The following is a 21,711-nucleotide window of genomic DNA, read 5'->3' as shown; positions in this document are numbered from 1 at the left end:
AAACGGGGAGCATGATACTTGTACTAGCAACCAGAGCTATCGTTAGGAGGAAATGGGGTGAAGCTTGTAAGTTTAAGATCCCGAGATCGTAAAAGTAGAGCTGGAAAGGACCTTAGAGGCTAAAGAGCCCAAACCCTTTATTTATTTCTCCAGCTAGGAGAGCTTGTCATACAGAGGATCAAAGATCCTATGCTGGAAGAGAGGCCATGTAGTTCAGCCTCATCATTTCTGTGTAACTAGATCACTGAGCCCAGTCCTTACGAGCATGCATGGAAGGCCACTGATGAATTTCTCAGTGGCTAGTAGTATTTATTTTTAACATTCATTTTTAATAGCATTTGTGAGTGCTGAATTCTCTCCCTCCAGTCTCTCCCTCACCCATTGAGAAGGCAAGCAAAATGATAGCAATTATACGTGTGAAATCATGTAGACTCTATTTTCATATTAGCCATCCAACCCCCTTATTTTGCAGTTGAGGAAACTGAGGCAGACAGGTTAAGTGATTTACTCAGGGACACCTAGCTAGTAAGTATCTAGGGCAGGATTTGAACCCAGAATTTCCTGACTCTACGTCCAGTGTCCTGAAAGTATATACTACTACATTATCATAGGCAATTATTCATAATACCATCCAGTCATGGGGACCATGTCGCCCCTCCTCTTACCTTTTTCAGCAGTGTCACCATTCCTATTGACCACGAAGCTGGGTAGGTCACAATTGCTGTCTTAAACATGTGAGCTATGTCATGAGTGGATGTGCCAGAGCGAATCTGATATGGCCTCTGTAAAAACATAAGAAGGAAATTATTTCTTTCTGGCTAGGGGAGTGAGAGGAGAGAGGAAGGCTGAAAAACACTTTCTTTGGACATTTTCCCAGGTCAGGCATGCAATAACTAAGATGTCATTGTGTAGTTTCCAAATACCCTACCTCTCCCCACGCTGCTATCCTCAATAGAGCCACTGAAAATCAACACAGGGCCAGGCCTCGCCCGGCTGAAGTAAACAGATTAACACTGGGCTGTAAACACAACAACAATAAACCCAAGGAAATGAGGTTGCTCACAAAGCAAAGGGGCCTGGAAGAAAAGAGGAAAAAAAACACAACAAAATAACCCACTACCAACAAAGCCATCACCGAGTTAGGTTGTGACCAGCATAGCTAGTGCTTTCAAAGTAGAGGTAGCAAATCCAGGCAAGAATTCACTGCTCTGCCATCTAAAGCCTAGTGGCCCAGTCATCTTTCCAACGAAGCTACAATACTGCTGGATCGTGGCTGGAGGCCAAGGTAAAGCAGGTCAGGCAGGTATGGGAGGTCTCAGGTGGGGTCCCCTTTTCCATTCTGTTTGGGCAAAGTGAAAAGAGAATTTGGAAGCAGAAAAACTTGGCTTTGCTCCCATTGTGATGTTGGGTCAGTCAGCTCCCTTTCCGTGCCTCAGTTTCCTCTTGTATGAAATGAGGAGTTTGGTCAAGATATCTGTAGTCTAAAATCCCTTTCCAGTTCAAATCCCATAATGCTATAAATGGCAATAAAACTATAAATCTAGCATAAGAAATAAAAATTTTTGCTACTGTCCTGGGATCCCTGACTGGATTAGATGTCCTAGGGAAGAATATTTCTTTGGGTGAGACCACTATCTGGGTAAAAATTTACAGTTAAAGGGTTTTCCAGTCTCCAATTGTAGTCTTTTTTTTTTGAGGGGTTGAGGGAGGAGAGGACTCATATTATTTTGCTTTGAAAAAATAAATGAATTTTCACAAGGTTCACAAGTGACCATTTGAAGATGACTTCAATGGATACCACTCACTTAAAAGGTGGCATGGTGCGAGAATAAGATTGCTACAGCCACAGAAGACTTGGGTTTGAATTCCAGTTCAAGCTCTCACTGCCTCTGCAAACTTGGGCAAATCCTTTCAACCACCTGGCCCTCCGTTTTCTCCTGGGTAAGATGAGCCTGGACCAAATGATGCCTTCTAGCTCTGTGATCCTCTGAAAGTGCTGCTGGGGCTTAGGTTTTATTCCTGTCTTTGGAAGATTTTCATTTAATATTTACTAACTAAATATATTTCACAAGCAACTTGTAAATGAATAATAATAGCTAACATTTATATAGTGCTTGTGTCCAGAGCAGCTGTGGCACAGTGGATAGAGTGCTAGAACTGAAATCAAGAACTCATCTTCCTGAGTTCAAATCCAGCTTCAGACACTTACTAGATGCATGACCCTGGGCAAGTCACTTACCCCTGTTTGCCTCAGTTTCCTCATCTGTAAAATGAGTTGCAGAAGGAAATGGCAAACCACTCCAGTATTTTTGCCAAGAGAACCTCAAATGAGGTCATGAAGAGTTGGACATGACTGAAATGACTGAACAATAAATACTAGGTACCAGATCTTCCTTCCTTCCTTCCTTCCTTCCTTCCTTCCTTCCTTCCTTCCTTCCTTCCTTCCTTCCTTCCTTCCTTCCTTCCTTCCTGCCTTCGTTCCTTCCTTCCTTCCTTCCTTCCTTCCTCCCTTCCTTCCTTCCTTCCTCCCTTCCTTCCTTCCTTCCTTCCTTCCTTCTCCCTTCCTTCCTTCCTCCCTCCCTCCTCCCTCCCTTCCTTCCTTCCTTCCTTCCTTCCTTCCTTCCTTCCTTCCTTCCTTCCTTCCTTCCTTCCTTCCTTCCTTCCTTCCTTCCTTCCTTCCTTCCTTCCTTCCTTCCTCCCTTCCTTCCTTCCTCCCTTCCCTCCTTCCTTCCCTCCTCTCCTTCGGTCCATATAGGGAATCATACCCCTTCCCTGCTGGTGCTCTGCCTCAAGGGATATAAATTTTGATTGCTGAAACCTCACAAGATATCTGGAGGTTTATGAGCTAGACTTCTTTTTTCAAGGCCCATGCCTTAAGCCCAAATCACTCTGGCTCTCCCAACAACAGGCCAACAATAAGTCCCAACCGAAGCTCATTTGGTTATTGTTTGGGTTTTGATGGCTCAGAGTGAGTGTAAACAGCAATTGTTTCTGTTCTGGTGAGAAACCCTGAGGGTCTTCCCCTCCCAGATTGATTTTTTTTATGACTAGGTAAAAGAGAACATTCTTGCCTCATTTCTTACCTAGCCTTAATCACTGAATGGGTGTTGCCTCAGTCAAGCTGAGACCTGGGAAAGACTTTAGCTTAAAAAGGCCAAGGTCCCTTATAGAGCTAGAAAAAAAATAATAACAAAATTAATCTAGAAGAACGAAAGGTCCAGAGCATCAATGAAATTAATGAAAAGAAATGCAAGGGAAGGTGGCCTAGCCATACCAGATCTTAAATTGTATTATAAAGAAGCAATCATCAAAACTACTTGGTGCTGACTAAGAAATGGAGTGGTGGATCAGTGGAATAGGTCAGGTATACAAGACCCAGTAGTCAATGACTACAGTAATCTACTGTACGATAAACCCAACGATTCCAGCTTCTGGGATAAGAATTCATTATTTTGCAAAAACTGCTGGAGAAACTGAAAATAGAATGGCAGAAACTAGGCATAGAGCAATATCTTACACTGTATACTAAAATAAAGTCAAAATGGGTACGTGATTTAGATACAAAGGCTGATACTATAAGCAAATTAGGAGAGCAAGAAATATTTACCTGTCAGATTTATGGAGAACAGAAGAATTTATAACCAAACAAGAGATAGAGAACATTGTGAAATACAAAATGGGTATTTTGATTACATTAAATTGAAAAGTTTTTGCACAAACAAAGCCAATGCAACCAAGATTAGGAAGGAAGCAGATAACTGTTTTTTACAACCAGTGTCTCTGATAAAGGCCTCATTTCTAAAATATATAGAGAACTGAGTCAAATTTATAAGAATACAAGTTATTCCCCAATTGATAAATGGTCAAAGGATTTGAACAGTTTTCAGATGAAGAAATTAAAGCTATAGTCATATGAAAAAAATGCTCTAAATCACTATTGGTAAGAGAAATGCAAACTCTGAGGTACCACATCATACATATCAGATTGGTTAACATGATAAAACAGTAAAATGATAAATGCTGGAGAAGATGTGGGAAAATTGGAGCACTAATGCATTGTTGGTGGAGTTGTGAACTGATCCAACCATTCTGGTGAGCAATTTGAACTATGCCTAAAGGGCTACAAAACTGTGCATACCCTTTGACGCAGCAATACTACTTCTAGGTCTGTATCCCAAAGAGATCATAAAAATGGGAAAAGGACCCACATATACAAAAATGTATACAGCAGCTCTTTTTGTGGTGGCAAGGAACTGAAAATTGAGGGGATGCCCGTCAGTTGGGGAATAGCTGAACAAGTTGGGGTATTTGAATGTAATGGAATGCTACCATGCTATAGGAAATGATGAGTAGGCAGACTTCAGAAAAACCTGGAAAGACTTATATGAACTGATGTAGAGTGAAGTGAGCAGGATCTAAGATAGCTCCAAAAGACTCATGATGGAAGATGCTGTCCACATCCAGAGAAAGAGCTATGAGTCTGAATGCAGATGGAAGCACATTATTTGCTCTCTTTCTCTCTCTCTTTTTGTTTTGTTTTGTTTCTTCCTTCTGATGGTTTCTCATTGGTTCTAATTCTTCTTTACAACATGACTAATGTGAAAATAGGTTTAAGATGATCATATATGTTGAGCCTATATCAATTTACATGCTGCCTTGGGGTGGAGGGAGGGGAGAGATGGGGTGAAAATTGGAACTCATAATCTTATGGAAGTAAATGTTGAAAACTAAAAATGAATAAATAAATTTATTTTATATATATATATATATATATATATGCATATACACACACAGATATAAAAGGCCAAGCTTCCCCACTGCATCTGGGGCCATCTCTACTAGTTCTGATCTAGATCAGCCACCAGATGTGAGGCTGGTGACTTTGCACAGCTCTGCCTCACTGAAATCCAATTCACTTGCAAGTCATGACACATTGGTCCTCTTTGAGAATGAAGGACATACAACAACAACAATGGGTCAGATATTGTGTTAAGCGTTTTACCGTTATTATCTCCTCTGATCTTTGTGACAACCCTGGGAGGTAGGTGCCGTCATTATCCCCCTTTTACAGATGAGGAAACAGAGGCAAATAAAGGGTAAGTGACTTTCACAGGGACATAGAGACAGTAAGTGGCTGAAGCAAGGATTTGAACACAGGTCTCCCTGACTCTGGGCAGGTAGGTGGCACAGCAGATAGAGTTCTGGGCCTGGAGTCAGGTAGACTTGTCTTCCTGAATTCAAATCTAGCCTCAGACATTCGTGTGATTCTCGGCAAGTCACTTAACCCTGTTTGCTTCAGTTTCTTCATCTGTAAAAAACCTGTAGAAAGCCCCAAACGGGGTCATGAAGAGTCAGACCTGATTGAAATGACTGCACAACAACAGCTTCCTGACTCCGGGAAGACACCTAATTAGGAGTCACTGCACAGATAAGAAGTTGTTGGTGTTATTCACTTGTGCCTGATTCTTTGTGATCATGTGGTCACAAAGCACGCCAATACTGTCCATGGAGTATTCTTGGCAAAGACACAGGAGTGGTGTGTCATTTTCTTCACCAGTGGATCAAGGCAAACAGAGGTTAAGTGACTTGCCCAGGGTCACACAGCTCCTAAGTGTCTGAGGTCATATTTGAACTCAGGTCTTCCTGACTCCAGGCCCGGTACTTTATCTACTGAGCTGCCTAGCTGCCTCCAAAGATAAGAGGCACCATGGCTTAATAGCTAGAATGATGAGTTTAGAGTCAGTCCTATGAACTGCACGATCTTGGGTAAGTCAAAACTTCTGGGTAAGTACCCCAATCAGATCTATCTCTAAGACTATAATTTATAGCTGAGGTGTTATCATGTCCATTGAAATAAAGCATTTCCATGCAGGGAATTCTCTACACTAATGGAATCACAGCTCAAACTTCCTCCACTTCCCTACCAAACAAACAAAAATAAAAGTCTCAATAGCATAGAAATGTTAATATGATCATGAATTGGATCATAGAACTAGAAAGACGCTTAGAGGTCTAGCCTAACTGCCTCATTTCTTTCATTTTTTGCAAAGTTTTATTGTCGTTTTTTCCTTGCAATGGGGACAAATAGTTAAGCAAATTAACTGACATGGGAACCAGTCTGACATGTGTATGTACCACATTCCATAGTTATGGTTCCCACTTCCCTGCTGAGAGGAAGAAGTTGTGTTTTCTCATCAGCTCTCTAGGACTAAGGCCATTCATTACAATTCATCAAAGCTGAGTGTCTTTTACATACTGTTATCATTTACATTACTGTAGTCATTGGGTATATTGCTCTCTTGGACCTGCTTTCTTCATTCCATATCATCTCATACCTTCCCATTTTCAATGGCTCAAGATGTAGAACCATTCCTCAATATTGTAGACAAGTAGTCAAAAGATAGAACAGTTTTCAGGAGAGGAAAGGCAAATGATCAACAACTATATAAAAGACAGATTATTAATAACAAAAGAAATACAAATTAAAGTAATGCTGTTTTACCTCATACTCAACAAATTGTCAAGGATGATTAAAAATAGAAATATGCAATGATGGAGGGGCTGAGGAAAATTAGGTATACTCCCATGAGACTGTGAGCTCCTTGGGATCAGGAACTACTTTGTACCTTTCTTTGTAATCTCTGCATTTAGCACAGTGTAGGTGCTTAATAAATGTTTATCGACTGATTTTGCAGAGGTATGAAATTATGGGTGAGGTAAAATGACTCTACTATTAGACTTGTTTCCTGTGTCGGTCAGTTTTGCAGAACTGTTTTTTTTCCCTCTTTATTTTGTTTTCTTTGTTCTAAGAGATAGTCCTTTTGAAGAAAAAAGGAAGGAAAGATATATCTAGAAATCAGAGATGTAAAAACAAAAATATCCATAAAATTTTGAAAAATTGAAGTTGATTATAGTCAATACCTTCATCTCTTCACTATTCAATATCTCCTCAATCACTTGCAGTTGTGTTTCCTCCCCAGCCCTCTCCTGAAAGTGTTCTCTTTAAGACCACTAATGCTGTCATAATTGCCACATCCAATGGTCTTATTTAAGTCCTCCTCTTTCATGTCTCTTCAGTTTTGGGCGTTACTAACCACTCACTCCTATTGGCTACTTTCCCCTCCCATAGTTTCAAGTGTCAGGTGGTAGAAATTTTTAGGTATTAAACTGGGAGCAATTTCATTGGCTACTGTCCTATGTCATGTTCATAAATAACAACAACAACAAAAGAAATTTGAAGAGCACAAAATGGAACAGAAATGTGATTGGAAATGAGCCAATTTATAAGAAATTGATGGCTATGCTAGGGGTACCTTGGAGAGAGGCGGGGCAGCAACTTTGAGTCTAGAGAAGGCAGAGTTTAACTACGAAGGGTCACATTTGTCAACAGCTATGATTAAGATTAGAACTTAAGGGAACATTTTCAAGTTCATCCCTTCTTTGAAACCTGTGTTTCTATCCAAATAATAACTTGCAAATGTCAAAGTGATTACTTAGCACCCTCTCTGTAAGATTGGGCAGTGTTTATAATTTTTCATAAATGGTTGATACTTTGTTCTTTCTTGCCTGAGCATACTTTTCAAAATATCATTTTATGGCTTAGTTTGTGATTTATAGAACTGCAAAATCCTAGATTTGGAAAGAGCTCAGAGGTCACCAAGTCCAATCCCCTTCTTCACTTCCATGCAGGATTCCCTTCTAAAGGCATTCCTCAAAGGTGGCCATTTGCCCTGGGAACTCACTACTTTACAGGACGCACCATTCCACCTTCAGACAGCTCTTGTTATTAGAGTTCTGTGTTAAGCTGGAGCTGAAATGTGCCTCCCTGTAAGTGGCTTCCTTCTTGCCAACCCTACCGGTCCTGGTCCTGTTCTCAGAAGCAGTAGAAGAAACATAAGCCCTATTCCAGACAATAGTCCTTCAGCTCTTTGAAGGCAACTATCATGTCTCCATTGTCTTCTAGAATTTATCAAAAGAAGCTTGGTAATATAATTTGTTTCCCTTCTTATTCTATTTTATTGATTTTTATGGCTGAAGTAATTTTTTCCCCATTAGAATCTCAAGATCAATCACAGTCATTTTTAATTACTCTAAGTGACCTACAGAAGAGATTCTTAAACTTTTTTTGTGGGATAGACTCCTATGGCAGTATGATGAAGCCTATGGAACCCTTCTCAGAATTATGTCTAAAAACACATAAAATAGAATAACATAGAATTACAAAGGGTACCAATTACATTGAAATATATTTATCAAAAAATCTTTTAAAATGAGTTCATTGATCCCAGGTTAAGAACCCCTGGACTAGAGTACCCTTTTCTCAAGATGCAGCTAAGGCATAATTCCTAACAGTGAGGTGATACAGAGAAGGGTTTAGTGCTAGACATCAAGTGTGCTATGCCTATCCAAATGAAATTAATGCAAATATATGTAATTTGGGATTATCTTTTCTGCATTAGCTTTACCTTTTCTCTTTTCCATTAGTATGTATAATCAATCAGCAAATATTAGAACTAAGCACATCTCATAAAAATGTTGAAAGATGGATTTTGAGGCCTTTTAATACAAAAAGTATTTATAATCATTTTACAAAATTTGTTCAAAATTATTTTAATAATTACTGATTTATTTTTTTAAAATATTTTTATTGCATGGCATTCCAGTAAGCTGGTCAGTACAAACACATTTTTAACTGTTTTCTGGCTTGCATTAATATTTTATGAATGTGTGATTTTTAATGTAAGCCACATAATAAAAACCTAATAAATAAATGTTTATTGAGTCCACATAAGCTCAACAAGTAATTATTGAAAAACATCTCAAAGACTCTACTTGTAAATTCTGAAAAGCTGGCAGACATAGGTCATAGATTTGGCTACTGAGATACTCTCCACTTGGTGGGGAGAGGTCATGATATTCAAGTTGTCCCCAGAATCTTCACTTCCAGTTCTGGGCCAACACACGGAACAGGTTCCTCTAAGGACTGGTGAAGCTAAGGCAGAGAGGACAAAAAAATCTAAAGCCTGTGAACTAGTACCAAAAGATTGTTACACTCCCAGAGAGGCATTTATAATATGAGATGAACCCACTAAATGTTTATAGCTGCCCTTTAACTAGGCAGGTTAAGATACACTTATCTCTTTTTTTCTATTTACTAACATGATTCAGATTAAGTTACTTTTACCAGTCTAGTGTCCCAAGTCCAATAATAATCAACACCCAATTGCCCATGGTGACCATGGCCTCTTCCTCCCAAGGCTGAGCTAGATTTCACAGTATCACCATGCAAGGGGAGGTTGGGGGCCAGATACCAAGTATGACAACTGGGTCAAGTCAACAAACATTTAGTAAGTGCCTGTCATGTGTAAGGCACTGTGCTAAGCACTGGAGATTTAAAAAAAAAAGACAAAAAAATTCCTTGCCCTCAAGGATCTCACGATCTTGTGGGGGAGAAAATATATCAACAACTATGCACGTACAATTTTTATACAGAGTGTGTATAGAGAATCTAATAATTTTTAGACTTTATAAATATTAAAGTAAGTGTTGGTACACTAAATAGATGATGTTTACCCGACAAGTTGATGCTTTACTGGAGGACCTGGTTACAGCAAAGGTCAAAATTAATGCAAAATAAAAAGAAAGGAAAGAAAATGAGGCAAAAATACTGTATGCACTTGCAACACTCCCTGTTGACCTATTTAAATAAGCTATGGATGCTGAAAAATAACAATTAAAAGCAAAGACAAAGACTCTGTTGCAAATTCTTAAGATCATCGATTTAGAGCTGAAAGGGGCCTTGGAGGCCATCCACTCCAACCCCCTAACTTTACAAATGAAGAAACTAAGGCCCAGAGAGGTTAAATAATTTGCCCAAAGTTAAACAGGTGGTAATTGGCAATGCTGGGATTAAAATACAGTGGCCAACCAATTAAAATAATGATCACAATAAGAAGGTAAAACAATCCCTGGGAACCACCTTGGCCACTAAATATGATAATTCCTTTCAGCTTGAGGTGACCTGGTAGCAAAGAGCTATAAAATGATTTATAATATAAACTCATAGTCAAAACATTGCAGAGGAGGCCAATGGAAAATTATAAGCCGTATTGCTGGGCAAAGTATAAAAGAAGCAGTAGAAAAATAGTCTGCAAAAAGTCTGGCATGAGATCCAACCAAGTGAAATCAGGTGAAGAACAGTCATCGATGAAGCTGTAAGAGGGACAATAAATCCACATGAAATGGAACAGATTTTCCAATGTTTTTATAATAATCTTTTCTCATTCCAGATCACAGTGGCACCAACATATTTGTGCTATTAGCACATTAGGATCCAATGAATTATTTTAAAAAGCAAAAATGTCACTCAAAGTGATATGGTTAAAAACAGTTTACCTGAAAAAAGACCTAGGGATTTTAGTGGGTGGTAGGCTCAATTGGGCAGCTGGGTGGTATGGTGGATAGAGTGCTGGGCCTGGAGTCAGGAAGATCTGAGTTCAAATCTGATCTCCAATATTTACTAGTTGTGTAACCCTGGGCAAGTCACTTAACCCTAACCTTATTTGCCTCAGTTTCTCCATTTGTAAGATGAGTTGGAGAAGGAAATGACAAACCACGCCAGCATCTTTGCCACAAAACCCAAATAGACTCATAAAGAGTCAGACATGACTGAAATGACCGAACAACAACAAAGTCTCAGTATGAGTCAATAGCATAATAGGGTAATCAAAACAGTGAACAAAATCATAGGCTCCATTGAGAAAGGTGTAATTACCAGGACTATGGAGATGATAGGCCTGTTGTTCTCTGCCCTGGTAAGAAGACATCTGGAGAGCTGTGTTCACTTCTAGGGAGCACATTTTAAAAGAGCATGGATAAGCAGGAGCTCATCCAGAGGAGGGGCTAATGTACAGGACCTGACAACATGGTGGCACATGTAGATCACAGAAGTGAGAAGTTACACAAAATATGTACTTGGGCCCTTCTTGTTAAAAGAGCCTTTCCATTCTACTATCTGTCCCTTGGGCCAGGTCTGAAATCTTTTACCTCTGCTATATGCCATAGTACCCAGAGGTCTAATCCTATTCCTCAATTCTACTATTTCACCCTCCTGACTCCCCTCCCCCCTTCTCCTTCCAATCTTCTTTCTTCCTACTAGGATGCCACAAAATTCTCCAAATGGGATGCCCAAAACTACACTAAGGACTTGTAATCAGTGTTTCCCAGTTGATGTGTTCCAGTCACCAGGGGATCACAATATCAGAGGTGCTTTCATTCATCCGCCTGCTTTCTTTCTTGTTGGTACCCCCTCTACTTTCTCTCCACATACACCCTTTGGCAATGGTCATCAAAAGGAGTGCTAGAAAATGTTTGGAAGCACTCCTCTGAATGAAATGAAATATTAGTAGAAAATCAATAGTCACTTTAATTTGGCTCCAAAAAAAAAAAAGAAAGAAAGTAAGAAAGAGAGAAAAGAAGATTCTTTCCATTAGTACAAAAAGAAATTTGTTTTCAGGGAGATAACTCCATTTTGCCCCTGAACCCAGAACTTCAGAATTGAGTACCAGTAAGGAATTCAACATGACAGGGCATGAATGGTGTTGTATTAACAATTCACACCTGCTCTAGCGGGTAGTTTCTCAGCTAGTATGTCACGTTGTGATTGCAAAATGACTTTCTTCAAACATACAAATATATTTACATGAGTTACTTAATGAATAGTACTGCAGTCCCCACTTGGGAGATTTCTATTATTCAAATTGCTCCTTCAATTTCTGGTACTTAATTTAATGTTAACAAACATTCTGAGCCCCATGCTGAGTGACAGGGAATTAATCTGCAGTGAAATCACACAGATTCTTACAAGCTCTTCATTGAGCTACCAAGGACTGATATTTTGCTGTCAATTTAAAAAAAGGATTTGGAGGAGGGAGAACTTGGAGATATACTGAGTTATTGCAGGCTGATCCATCTTTTTCTTGTAAAATACAACATATTGTGGCATAAAACAAATAGGAATAAAATTTTACCATACCCGGCCTCTCAGCAGCTCATAAGCAGTCACTCCCAGGGACCACCAGTCAACAGCAAAGGAGTATCCTGTTTGTCTTCTTGAGTTGAACATCTCAGGGGCTGGATGATACAGAAAAGTGGGGCTAATGATTACTTTTAGGTCCTTGATAAATGAATACCTCCACAGATACTGTTGTGTGTGTCAAGTTTACCTTCATGGGAAGAGAATGTGCTTAAACTTAAGCAAGATTCTGTCCTTCTGTTCAGAAGTATTGCCATTTCCCCCACCCAAATTTCTTTTGCTAGTTTTCTCCCCTGACTGAAAAAAAAGCTTTTGTTCTGGCTATAGGTTGGCATTGTCCCCAACCTCAATGTGTAGGAGCAGCCAAAAGGAGCACAGATTACTATCACCTCATAAGTCCCTGATTTTACTGCTCTCTGTCAATGCAGATTGTGATATAGTCTTCATGAATTGCAGCGGCTAACCTCAAACATCATGGGGCTCATGCTAGAAAAATTTCTAGGTTGGTAGGACCAGCCAGAGCTTATGCTCCACTGTCATAGCCTTTGAGAACCCATGACATCTTACTGAAGCACCAGGGGACTTTAGTAGAGAAATTGAGAGGGAAAGTGGTTCACACTTTATGTAGAACTTAAAGGCTTACAAAGAGCTTTTTTTGAAACAACACTGTAAGGTAGGGAGTCAAGTATCACTGTCTCCATTCTAGAGATGAGGATAAGGGGGCTCCAAGGGACTGGAATGGAAGAGAATTGAGAACAGGAAATCAGCCCTGGATATGGGTGTACTCTTCTATGCCTTATTCTGTGCTAGGCAAACTGAGTTTTTTGAGGGTGTTTTGATCATGTTTTTGATCATGTTTGATTACTGTAGGGATCTGATTTTTATAGGTGACTGATTTTTTAAATTCCTATTTTTAATTTGTGGAACAAAACAAGAATTTCCATAACATAATACAATAAAAAAAGATGACCATACATGAAACTGCAAATTTACTATACACAACTTGCTATTCCTTTCAAATATACTACAAAATTATCATGCAAATATTTTTTTTCCTTGCCTCACCCCATCTAGAGATGGCTACCATTAGACACAAATACACATATGTATATGTGTGTCTATACACACATATACATATAGAATTATTCTGTACATCTATTTATCAGTTCTTTCACTAGATGCAGATAGCTTCTTTCTTCATATGTCCTTTATAGCTAATTTGGGTATTTATAATACCAAATTAACTTATTCACAGGGGATGAAGCAAGATGGCAGAGTAAAAGCAGTGACTTGCTTGAGCTCTCCCCTAAACCCCTCCAGATGCCTGTAAAAATGGCTCTAAACAAATGCTAGAGCAGCAGGACCCACAAAAAGACAAAATGAAGCAAATTTCCAGCCCAAGACAACCTGGAGGGTTGATGGGAAAGGTCTGTTGTGCTGGGCTGGGAGAGGAGTGCAGGTCAGCATGGGCTGCACAGGCAAAGATGAATCTGAAGCAGGGCTCAGGGGACTGAATCACTGGCAGCTCTAGTGGTTTCCAGATTTCTTGACCCACAAATGCCAAAGACAACTTAGAAGATCAGTAGGAAAGGTCTGTCAGACCTGAGTGAGAGAGGAGAGGGGTCTGGCCCCAGCCCTGGGGCAGCAGCTGCTTGTGGAGCTCTCTGCCCACAGATGGTGCAGGAATCTAGCAGCTGATTGGAGGGGGATTACAGGGATCTCTGTGCTGGTGCTGAGGCAGGATTCTCTTGCTTTTCCTGTGCTTGGATTGGAGTCACAGTCCTGGGTGGAGGTCCTGGGGTGAGAAGGAGTGCTGGCACGATGGAGCTTGTAGTGGTGGTGGAGAGGAAATCATCCCCACAGTTCCAAGGCAGAAAAGAATGACTATGGTCACTTATAGATCAGAGCACAAGCTAGGAAAGGAGTAAACACCTCTCCTTTGACATAACACTTTGGAAGAACTAAAAATTTATAGCTCCCTACAAGTATCTCTGAAAACATTTACACAAAACCCTTGAAGCTTGGGACAATACACCCTCCACACTGGAAGAAGAGCCCTACATTAATAAAAAGTTTATAACTCGAGTAATTGGCTGGGAACAGGAGCAAACAGCAGAAAAAACTCAGACTATAGAATCTTACTTTGGTGACAAAGAAGATCACAACATACAACCAGAAGAAGACAACAAAGTCAAAGCTTTTACATCCAAAGCCTCCAAGAAGCATATGAATCAGTCCCAGGCCATGGAAGAGCTCAAAAAGGATTTTGAGAAGCAAGTAAGGGAAGTGGAGGAAAAACTGGGAAAGAGAAACGAGAGTGATGCAAGAAAATAATGAAAAATGAGTCAACAGCTTGCTAAAGGAGATCCAAAAAAATACTGAAGAAAATAACACCTTAAAAATAACCTAACCCAAATGGCAAAAGAGGTCCAAAAAGCCAATGATGAGAAGATTGCCTTAAAAAGCAAAATTGGTCAAATGGAAAAGGAAGTCCAAAAGCTCACTGAAGGAAATAATTCCTTAAAAATTAGAATGGAGCAAATGGAAACTAATGACTCTATGAGAAATAAAGAAATTATAAAACAAAACCAGAAGAATGAAAAAATAGAAGACAATGTGAAATATCTCATTGAAAAAAACAACTGACCTGAAAAATAGATCCAGGAGAGATCATTTACAAATTACTGGACTACCTGAAAGCTATGATGAAAAAAAGAGCCTAGACATCATCTTTCAAGAAATTTCCAAAGAAAACTGACCTGATATTCTAGAACCAGAGGGTAAAACAGAAATGGAAAGAATCCACTGATCACCTCCTGAAAGAGATCCCAAAAGAAAACTCCTAGGAATATTATAGCCAAATTCCAGAGTTCCCAGGTCAAGGAGAAAATATTGCAAGCAGCCAGAAAGAAACAATTCAAGTATTGTGGAAACACAAATAGGATAACGCAAGATTTAGCAGCTTCTAGATTAAGGGATCAGAGGGCTTGGAATATAATATGCTGGAGGTCAAAGGAGCTAGGATTAAAACCGAAGAATCATTTACCCAGAAAAACTGAGTATAATCTTTCATGGGAAAAATGGACATTCAATGAGACAGAAGACTTTCAAGCATTCTTGATGAAAAGACCAAAGCTGAATAGAAAATTTTACTTTCAAATACAAGACTCAAGAGAAGTATGAAAAGGTAAACAGGAAAAAGGAATCATAAGTCGAACTGTTTACATTCCTCCATGGAAAGATAATTATTTGTAACTCATGAGACCTTTCTTAGTATTAGGGTAGTTAGAGGGAATATATCTACACAGAGGGCATAGGATGAGTGGAATATGAAGGGATGATGTCTAAAAAATAAAATTAAGGGGTGAGAGAGGATTATACTGGGAGGAGAAAGGGAGAGATAGAATGGAGTAAATTATCTCACATAAAAGAGGCAAAAAAAAAGCTTTTACAGTGGAGGGGAAGAGGGGGAGAGGAGAGAGGAAATGAGTGAATCTTAGTCTCATCAGATTTGGCTTAAGGAGGGAATAACATACATACTCAGCTGGATATGGAAATCTTCCTTACCCTACAGGAAAATAGGGGGAAGGGTATAAGAAAGGGGAGATGCTAGAAGGGAGGGCAAATTGGGGGACGGAGTAATCAGAAGCAAACACTTTTGAGGAGGGACAGGGTCAAAGGAGAGAATAGAATAAGCAGGATAGGATGGAGGGAAATATAGTTAGTTTTTCCCAACATGACTATTATGGAAGTGTTTTGCATGACTACACATGTATAACCTATATTGAATTCTCAATGAGGGTAAGTGGGGAGGGAGGAAGGGAAAGAATTTGGAACTCAAAGTTTTAAAAACGAATGTTAAAAATTGTTTTTACACGCAGTGGGGAAATAAGATATACAGGCAATATGGTATAGAAATCTATCCTGACCTACAGGAAAACAGAAAAAGAATAAGAGAAGGGAGTGGTGATAGAAGGGAAAGCAGATTGGGGAAAGAGGTATTCAGAATGCATATCATCTTGGTGGGGAGGGACAGAAGAGATGGGGAGAAAATTTGGAAGTCAAGATCTTGTGGAAGTGAATGTTGAAAACTAAAAATAAATAAATTAATAAAAAATTTAAAAATAACTTATTCACTAAAAGTCACTCATAAAACAATACTGCGGTTACTGTATACACTACTCACTACAGGTGACTGGTTCTTATACATGTTCCTCATTCAGCACTTGAAGCCGAGTTTGTTCCGACTTAGTTTGTTTCCTGGAGAGGTTTTTCTTCTCTACAGTTTGTTCACAAAGCACTTTACTCAGGTTCAGTATTTCACTCAATCCCCTAACAACCCTGCAACACAGGTACTTCTATAACCCTCATATTACAAGTGGTCTTTGGAGACAACGTTCTAGACAATTTCTGAACAACTGTTACTTTCATCATGATACAAAGGGTACTGGGGTTCACCAAAGAATGACTGTTTGATGATAGACTTGTGCAAACTTTTCTGCTTTAAACTGCAAAAGTAAAAATGCAAAGCAAAAAGACCAAGATTTTTAAAACTCCTTACCGAACTTCTGCATAAGATGGGGGAAATAAGGCTAATAAGGAATTTCTCCGGGACTACTTCTATGTGAACTCCATTGAAAAGGAAAATTTAAATGAGATAACAATAGCAGTTCACATTTATATAAGCACTTTAAGGTTCGCATGGATTCTGCTAGGCCTCAAATGACATCCTCACAACAACCCTATGAGGTATATGCTATTATTATTCTTATTTTAGAGATGAGGAAACAGGTTGAGTGAGAGCAAGTGGCTTTCCCAAGATCCCAAAGCAAATAAGTATCTGAGATAGGATTCTAACCTAAGTCTTTCTGACTCAAATATCAGTGTTTTATCTGCTACATCATGCTATAAGGCATTAGGAGGGTTGACGGGAATAATTCTATGCAACTTTTTTCATGATTATAATATTCACATAGTAGGAGCTTAATAGGATCATATAGAGCTAGAAGGCACATCAGTGGCCATCTATCTCGTTCAGCCTCCCCCTTTAACAGATGAGGAAACTGAGGCCCAGAGGAGGCAAATGCCTTTGCCAACCTCACACAGATAGTACGTAAGTGGCAGGGCTAGGATTTAAACCCACGTCTTCTGACTCGGGTTCATTGCATTTTGCTACACTTTTTATTCTGCATCACCTCTTAATGATACCCTGCACGTCTGTTGGCTGAGGACCAGCCAAGCTGAGCTTTACAAGTTTATCACCTGGTTGTTTTCCAAGTGATGATTTTTTTCCCTCCCCTTAAAAACTCTTTACAAATTATGGCTGGGCTGTGATCTGTGTTGGCAGAGGAAGTAAACATACTGATGTAATTAATTAACAGCTACTGGAAGAATGAAATAAGGACCTCCTATTCTGCTGGTTGGTTTATCTTTACCAGAAACAGCCTCAGGCAGAGCAAGTCCCTACTCTTTGGGATGCCTCCTGTGGCCTTTTCTCTCAGGTTCCAGAGTCAAGAGCTTTGTTCTCCTCCTGACTTTGCAATTTTGCATTTATGTAAAATATGCTCAGCCTGGAACCTCTCGAGCATCCGTGCTGCAGTTTTATTGGAGGATCTCTAAGCAATTCACCTCAACAACTAATGCTTAACAGTCGCAAAAATAATGCAGAGATAGATAATATGTCCCGGATAAACCTGTGAGCAGGCAGCTATGCGGTACAGTGAATAGAGCTCCAGGCCTGGAGTCAGGAAGACCTGAGTTCAAATTCAATCTCAGACACTTAGTAGCTGTTTAACCATTAGCAAATCATTTTACCCTGTTTGCCTCAGTTTCCTTATTTGTAAAATGAGCTGGAGAAGGAAATGGTAAACCACTTCAATATCTTTGCCAAGAAAACCCAAATGGGTCACAAAGAATCTGACACGATTGAACAACAACAAAAACCCTGTGGACAGGGAGTTGGGGACTGGGAAAAGGGGCAGAAGCCATGTCTGGGTGAGGAATGAAGAGGAGTGGACTGCACAGTCAGTCATAGGGAAAAGGTTTTAGTGATGACTCAAGAAGCATGCTTCCCTAGTGATATTTCATTTATTCCCTTTAGTACTTTATTTACCTATGGGGGTGAGAGAAAAAAGGAGAGGGGGAAAGAGAAGGAGGGATGGAAGGAGGGAGGGAGAGAGGGAGAGAAAGAGGAGGAGGTAGAGGGAAGAGGAAGGAGGGGGAGAGGAGAGAGAGGGAGGAGAAAGCAGGGGAAAGAGAGAGAAAAAGAGAGAAAAAAAGGAAGAGAGAGAGAGGGAGGGAGAGAGAGAGGCAGACAGAGAGAGAGAGAGAGAGAGAGAGAGAGAGAGAGTGAGAGAGAGAGAGCACTAACATATGGTCCCATTCCCCAGAGCAGCTAGAAAGATAATTTTATAGAAGAAAAATGAGCCTCATTTTATGGAACTTCAGAACCCACCAAATCACAGCTTTCAAATACCAGGTGATGAAATAAATCCTTTTCTGTCATGGTTGAAACAAATGAATATATGTAAATAGCCCATTTCTGTCTTAGACTAGTGCTCAAATAATAGTTAAAAAAACAGCAATAAAGAGGTCTGAGAAGCCCATTTGCTCACGTTTGCGACATTTCAAACTGTCGTTTTCAGGAGTGACATGTGTCTCTAAGGTTTTCATCATTCTAAGGTCTGGGTCTGGTTTCCATGGTGAGAAGGTTAAAGAGAAAGTCTTTTTTTTTTCATTGTTGCTTAGTTTAAATGCAACATCTATCTAACTTACTTTTGAAACAAAAAAGTGGTCTTTCTTATCTTTTTTCTACAGGGCCAAAGCTAGAGAAGGAATCTTAGATAATACTTCAGTGAAAACATAATCCCAGTGCCACATCCATATTTCTTGAATATGAGTCTACTCTTTTGACTTCTTGTTTTTGCCTGGGTTGCTATGCCAGCGTGATGGAGCATTCAGAGAGTTGGTCTCTAAATTAGGAAAATCAGAGTTTAAGTCTCTCCTGCAACATGGTAGCTGTTATTATTCTTTCATATATTTAACATTCTATAGACTATTGCACAGATACATAAGATAATTGCTTTTTGTAGTTGAAGAAAAGTAGTAGGATATAAATTCATCCTCTGCAATCTCATAGTAAGCATCTTCAGTATATCTCCAGTAGCAGAAAGGCCATCAGGATGATATGTACCTCATTCTGTTTCCACGTGGCTTTAATTTATTCTACTGCGTCTCTATTTTGAAAGCTTTTGACTCCATGAAACTTGGAGATTATGAATATTCAATATGGTGACATCTATTAGAAATATGGTTTTTGAGTTTTTATGAGTCCATGTTATGTTTAGGTAATGATGATGACAATGGCAATTTTCTTCATCATCATCCTCATTATCAGAGGCAGCATGTCATGGCGGATATATAGATCTGAACTTGGAATCAGGAAATCCTGGATTCAAGTCTGTCCTTTAAAAATACTAGCTGCGTGGCCCAGATAAATCACTTAACTTCCAAGAGTATAACTGCAGAGCAGTTGCTATTCTGAAAGAGCAGAGGAAATTTCCTCATTGTGACTGACCTGTGCCAATAAAATCCCAGTCTAAGTAAAAAAAAAAAATTGTTTCTGTCTTACCAGACATACCCCAAATTAATTCCTTGCCTTGGTAAGACAGTCTAGTACCCTGCTGACTGCTGGTGCTCCAGGGTTAGACAGGCACAGGTCCTGCTGTCATTTAGTAACCTGACATTCAATTGAACAAATAATCTTCCATGAATTTGATTGCTATGAGTTTCTCTGCCAAGGCCTAATCACTGCTTATGTGACTGACAAGCAGATTCTCAGAGGAGAAAAAGAGAACGATGAAGCTATGGAATAGAGGTGACAGTCCTTCAGGGGAAGCAGCAGCACACATGCAAATCACCCCTGGCTGGTGCCTACAAAGATACTCATGATTTGCATAAGCTGGGGACTGACTTCATCATAAGGCACCCATGTGATTTCTACACAAGTGGCTGCCTTGGCTTCTTCTGGTGCCTTGGGAGCGTCCACTGGAAAGTTATGCTTAAAATTCTTCAGAGGATCTCTGTGAACCAAAATGACAACCTATTGAATCAGGACTCAGGGACCACTGGCAGGCCAGGCCATTTCATTAGAAAGGTCAGTCCCAAACCACCACTCAGCTTTTACCACTGACCCAGCTACCCACAGGTCCCAACTACTTGTTCTCTTCCTCAGTTACTGCCAGGACTTTCTGCATTGCAAATATCTGGCTCAATGTACTTGCCAAGATAATAAAAATAATGGTCATAATAAGGATGACTGGCATTTATGCAAAACTTTGTCATTTATAAAGTATGCTTTACAGACATTAGCTCATCTGAACCCAGGTTCACATTTATTCCCCCCCCCCCCAGTCTTTTCTGTTTATTAGCCTCCCAGGATTTTTAGCTATTTTTTTTAAAATCAAGGGATAAAGATCATAATTATAACAGCCAATGTTTATATAGCACTTTAAGGCTTAAAAAAGTTTTACATACACTATCTTACTTGCTTCTCCCCAAAACTCTGAGTTAGCTACTACAAGTATTATTATCCCCATTTTATGAATGGGGAAACTGAGTCTCAGAGAAGTTAAGTCATTTGTTCAGCTTTCCAGAGCTATTAATTCTGGCTCTAGAGAGGCGGAATTCAATTCCAAGTCTCTCCTGACTCCAGCTGCACTGTTTCCACTATACTACATAAAATCAAGGACATTTAAAGAAGTTTTTCTATTGACTATAATCCAGTAATCCAAGAAACAATATTGTGACTATTTTAAAAAGGGAGAGGAGGAAGAAGAAAGTTTTTTAAAGAGTGAATTTGCCCATCTGTTATTTAAAGCCCTTTATAACCTGGCTCTAATCTTGCTACCTTTCCAGTCTTGTACATTTATACGCCTTCTCCTACTCTATAAACCAGGCAAACTGGGTTTCCTGCTATTCTTGACACCTGTCAGTCCATCTCCCACTGCTGTCCCTTTGCATTGGCTGTGCCCCATGCCTGCCCTGCATGCCCTCCTTACTTTCACCTCTTGGAATCTCTAATTTCCTTCGAAGCTCAGCTCAAGCATCACCCTCTACAAGAAGCTTGTCCTGATCCATCCAACTGCTGGTGATTTCTCCCCACAAATTACTTTGTATCTATTTGCATGTACTTAAATGGTGTTTCCTCCAATGGAATCTAAGCTCCTTGAGGACACAGACTATTTATTTTTTGTCTTTGTATGCTCAGTTTCTAACACAGCTCTGGGCATACAATAAGTCCCTAATAAATGCTTATTAATTGACAGTATGCCTGAACCAATTATAGAGATGTTACCTTGCGCTTCAAGAAGGTAACAATATGTGAAAGAAGAAGGCCTAGCAGTACCAGATTTCAAACTATATTCCAAAATAGTTATTATGAAAATAATCTGGTACTAACTAAGAAATAGAGTGGTGGATCAATAGAACAGATTAGGTACACAATACACTGTGGTAAATGACCATAGTAATCTAGTGTTTGATAAACCCAAAGATTCAGACTTTGGGGGTAAGAACTCACCATTTGACAAAAACTTCTGGGAAAACTAGAAAGCAATTTGGCAGAAACTAGGCACAGACCAACATCTCACACCATATACCAGGATAAGGTCAAAATG

The 21,711-nt window shown here is 39.5% G+C and overlaps 1 protein-coding gene across 1 annotated transcript in view; it reads right to left on the bottom strand.

The window, feature by feature from the left end:
* Window positions 1-21,711, bottom strand: part of STK32A (serine/threonine kinase 32A) — a 166,246-nt gene that overhangs the window by 29,394 nt on the left and 115,141 nt on the right. The window contains exons 8-9 of the mRNA XM_020964198.2: window positions 12,035-12,132; window positions 666-782 (exon numbers count right to left, since the gene is read on the bottom strand). Coding sequence (XP_020819857.1) covers window positions 666-782; window positions 12,035-12,132 — 215 coding nt within the window. The remainder of the gene's footprint in view (window positions 1-665; window positions 783-12,034; window positions 12,133-21,711) is intronic.

This window comes from Phascolarctos cinereus, unplaced genomic scaffold, assembly GCF_003287225.1.
Source record: "Phascolarctos cinereus isolate Bilbo 61053 unplaced genomic scaffold, phaCin_HiC Scaffold_2;HRSCAF=192, whole genome shotgun sequence".
In the NCBI taxonomy this organism is placed as follows: Eukaryota; Metazoa; Chordata; class Mammalia; order Diprotodontia; family Phascolarctidae; genus Phascolarctos; species Phascolarctos cinereus.
Note: the sequence above shows the minus strand (reverse complement) of the source record. Positions and strands in the feature narration are given on the sequence as shown.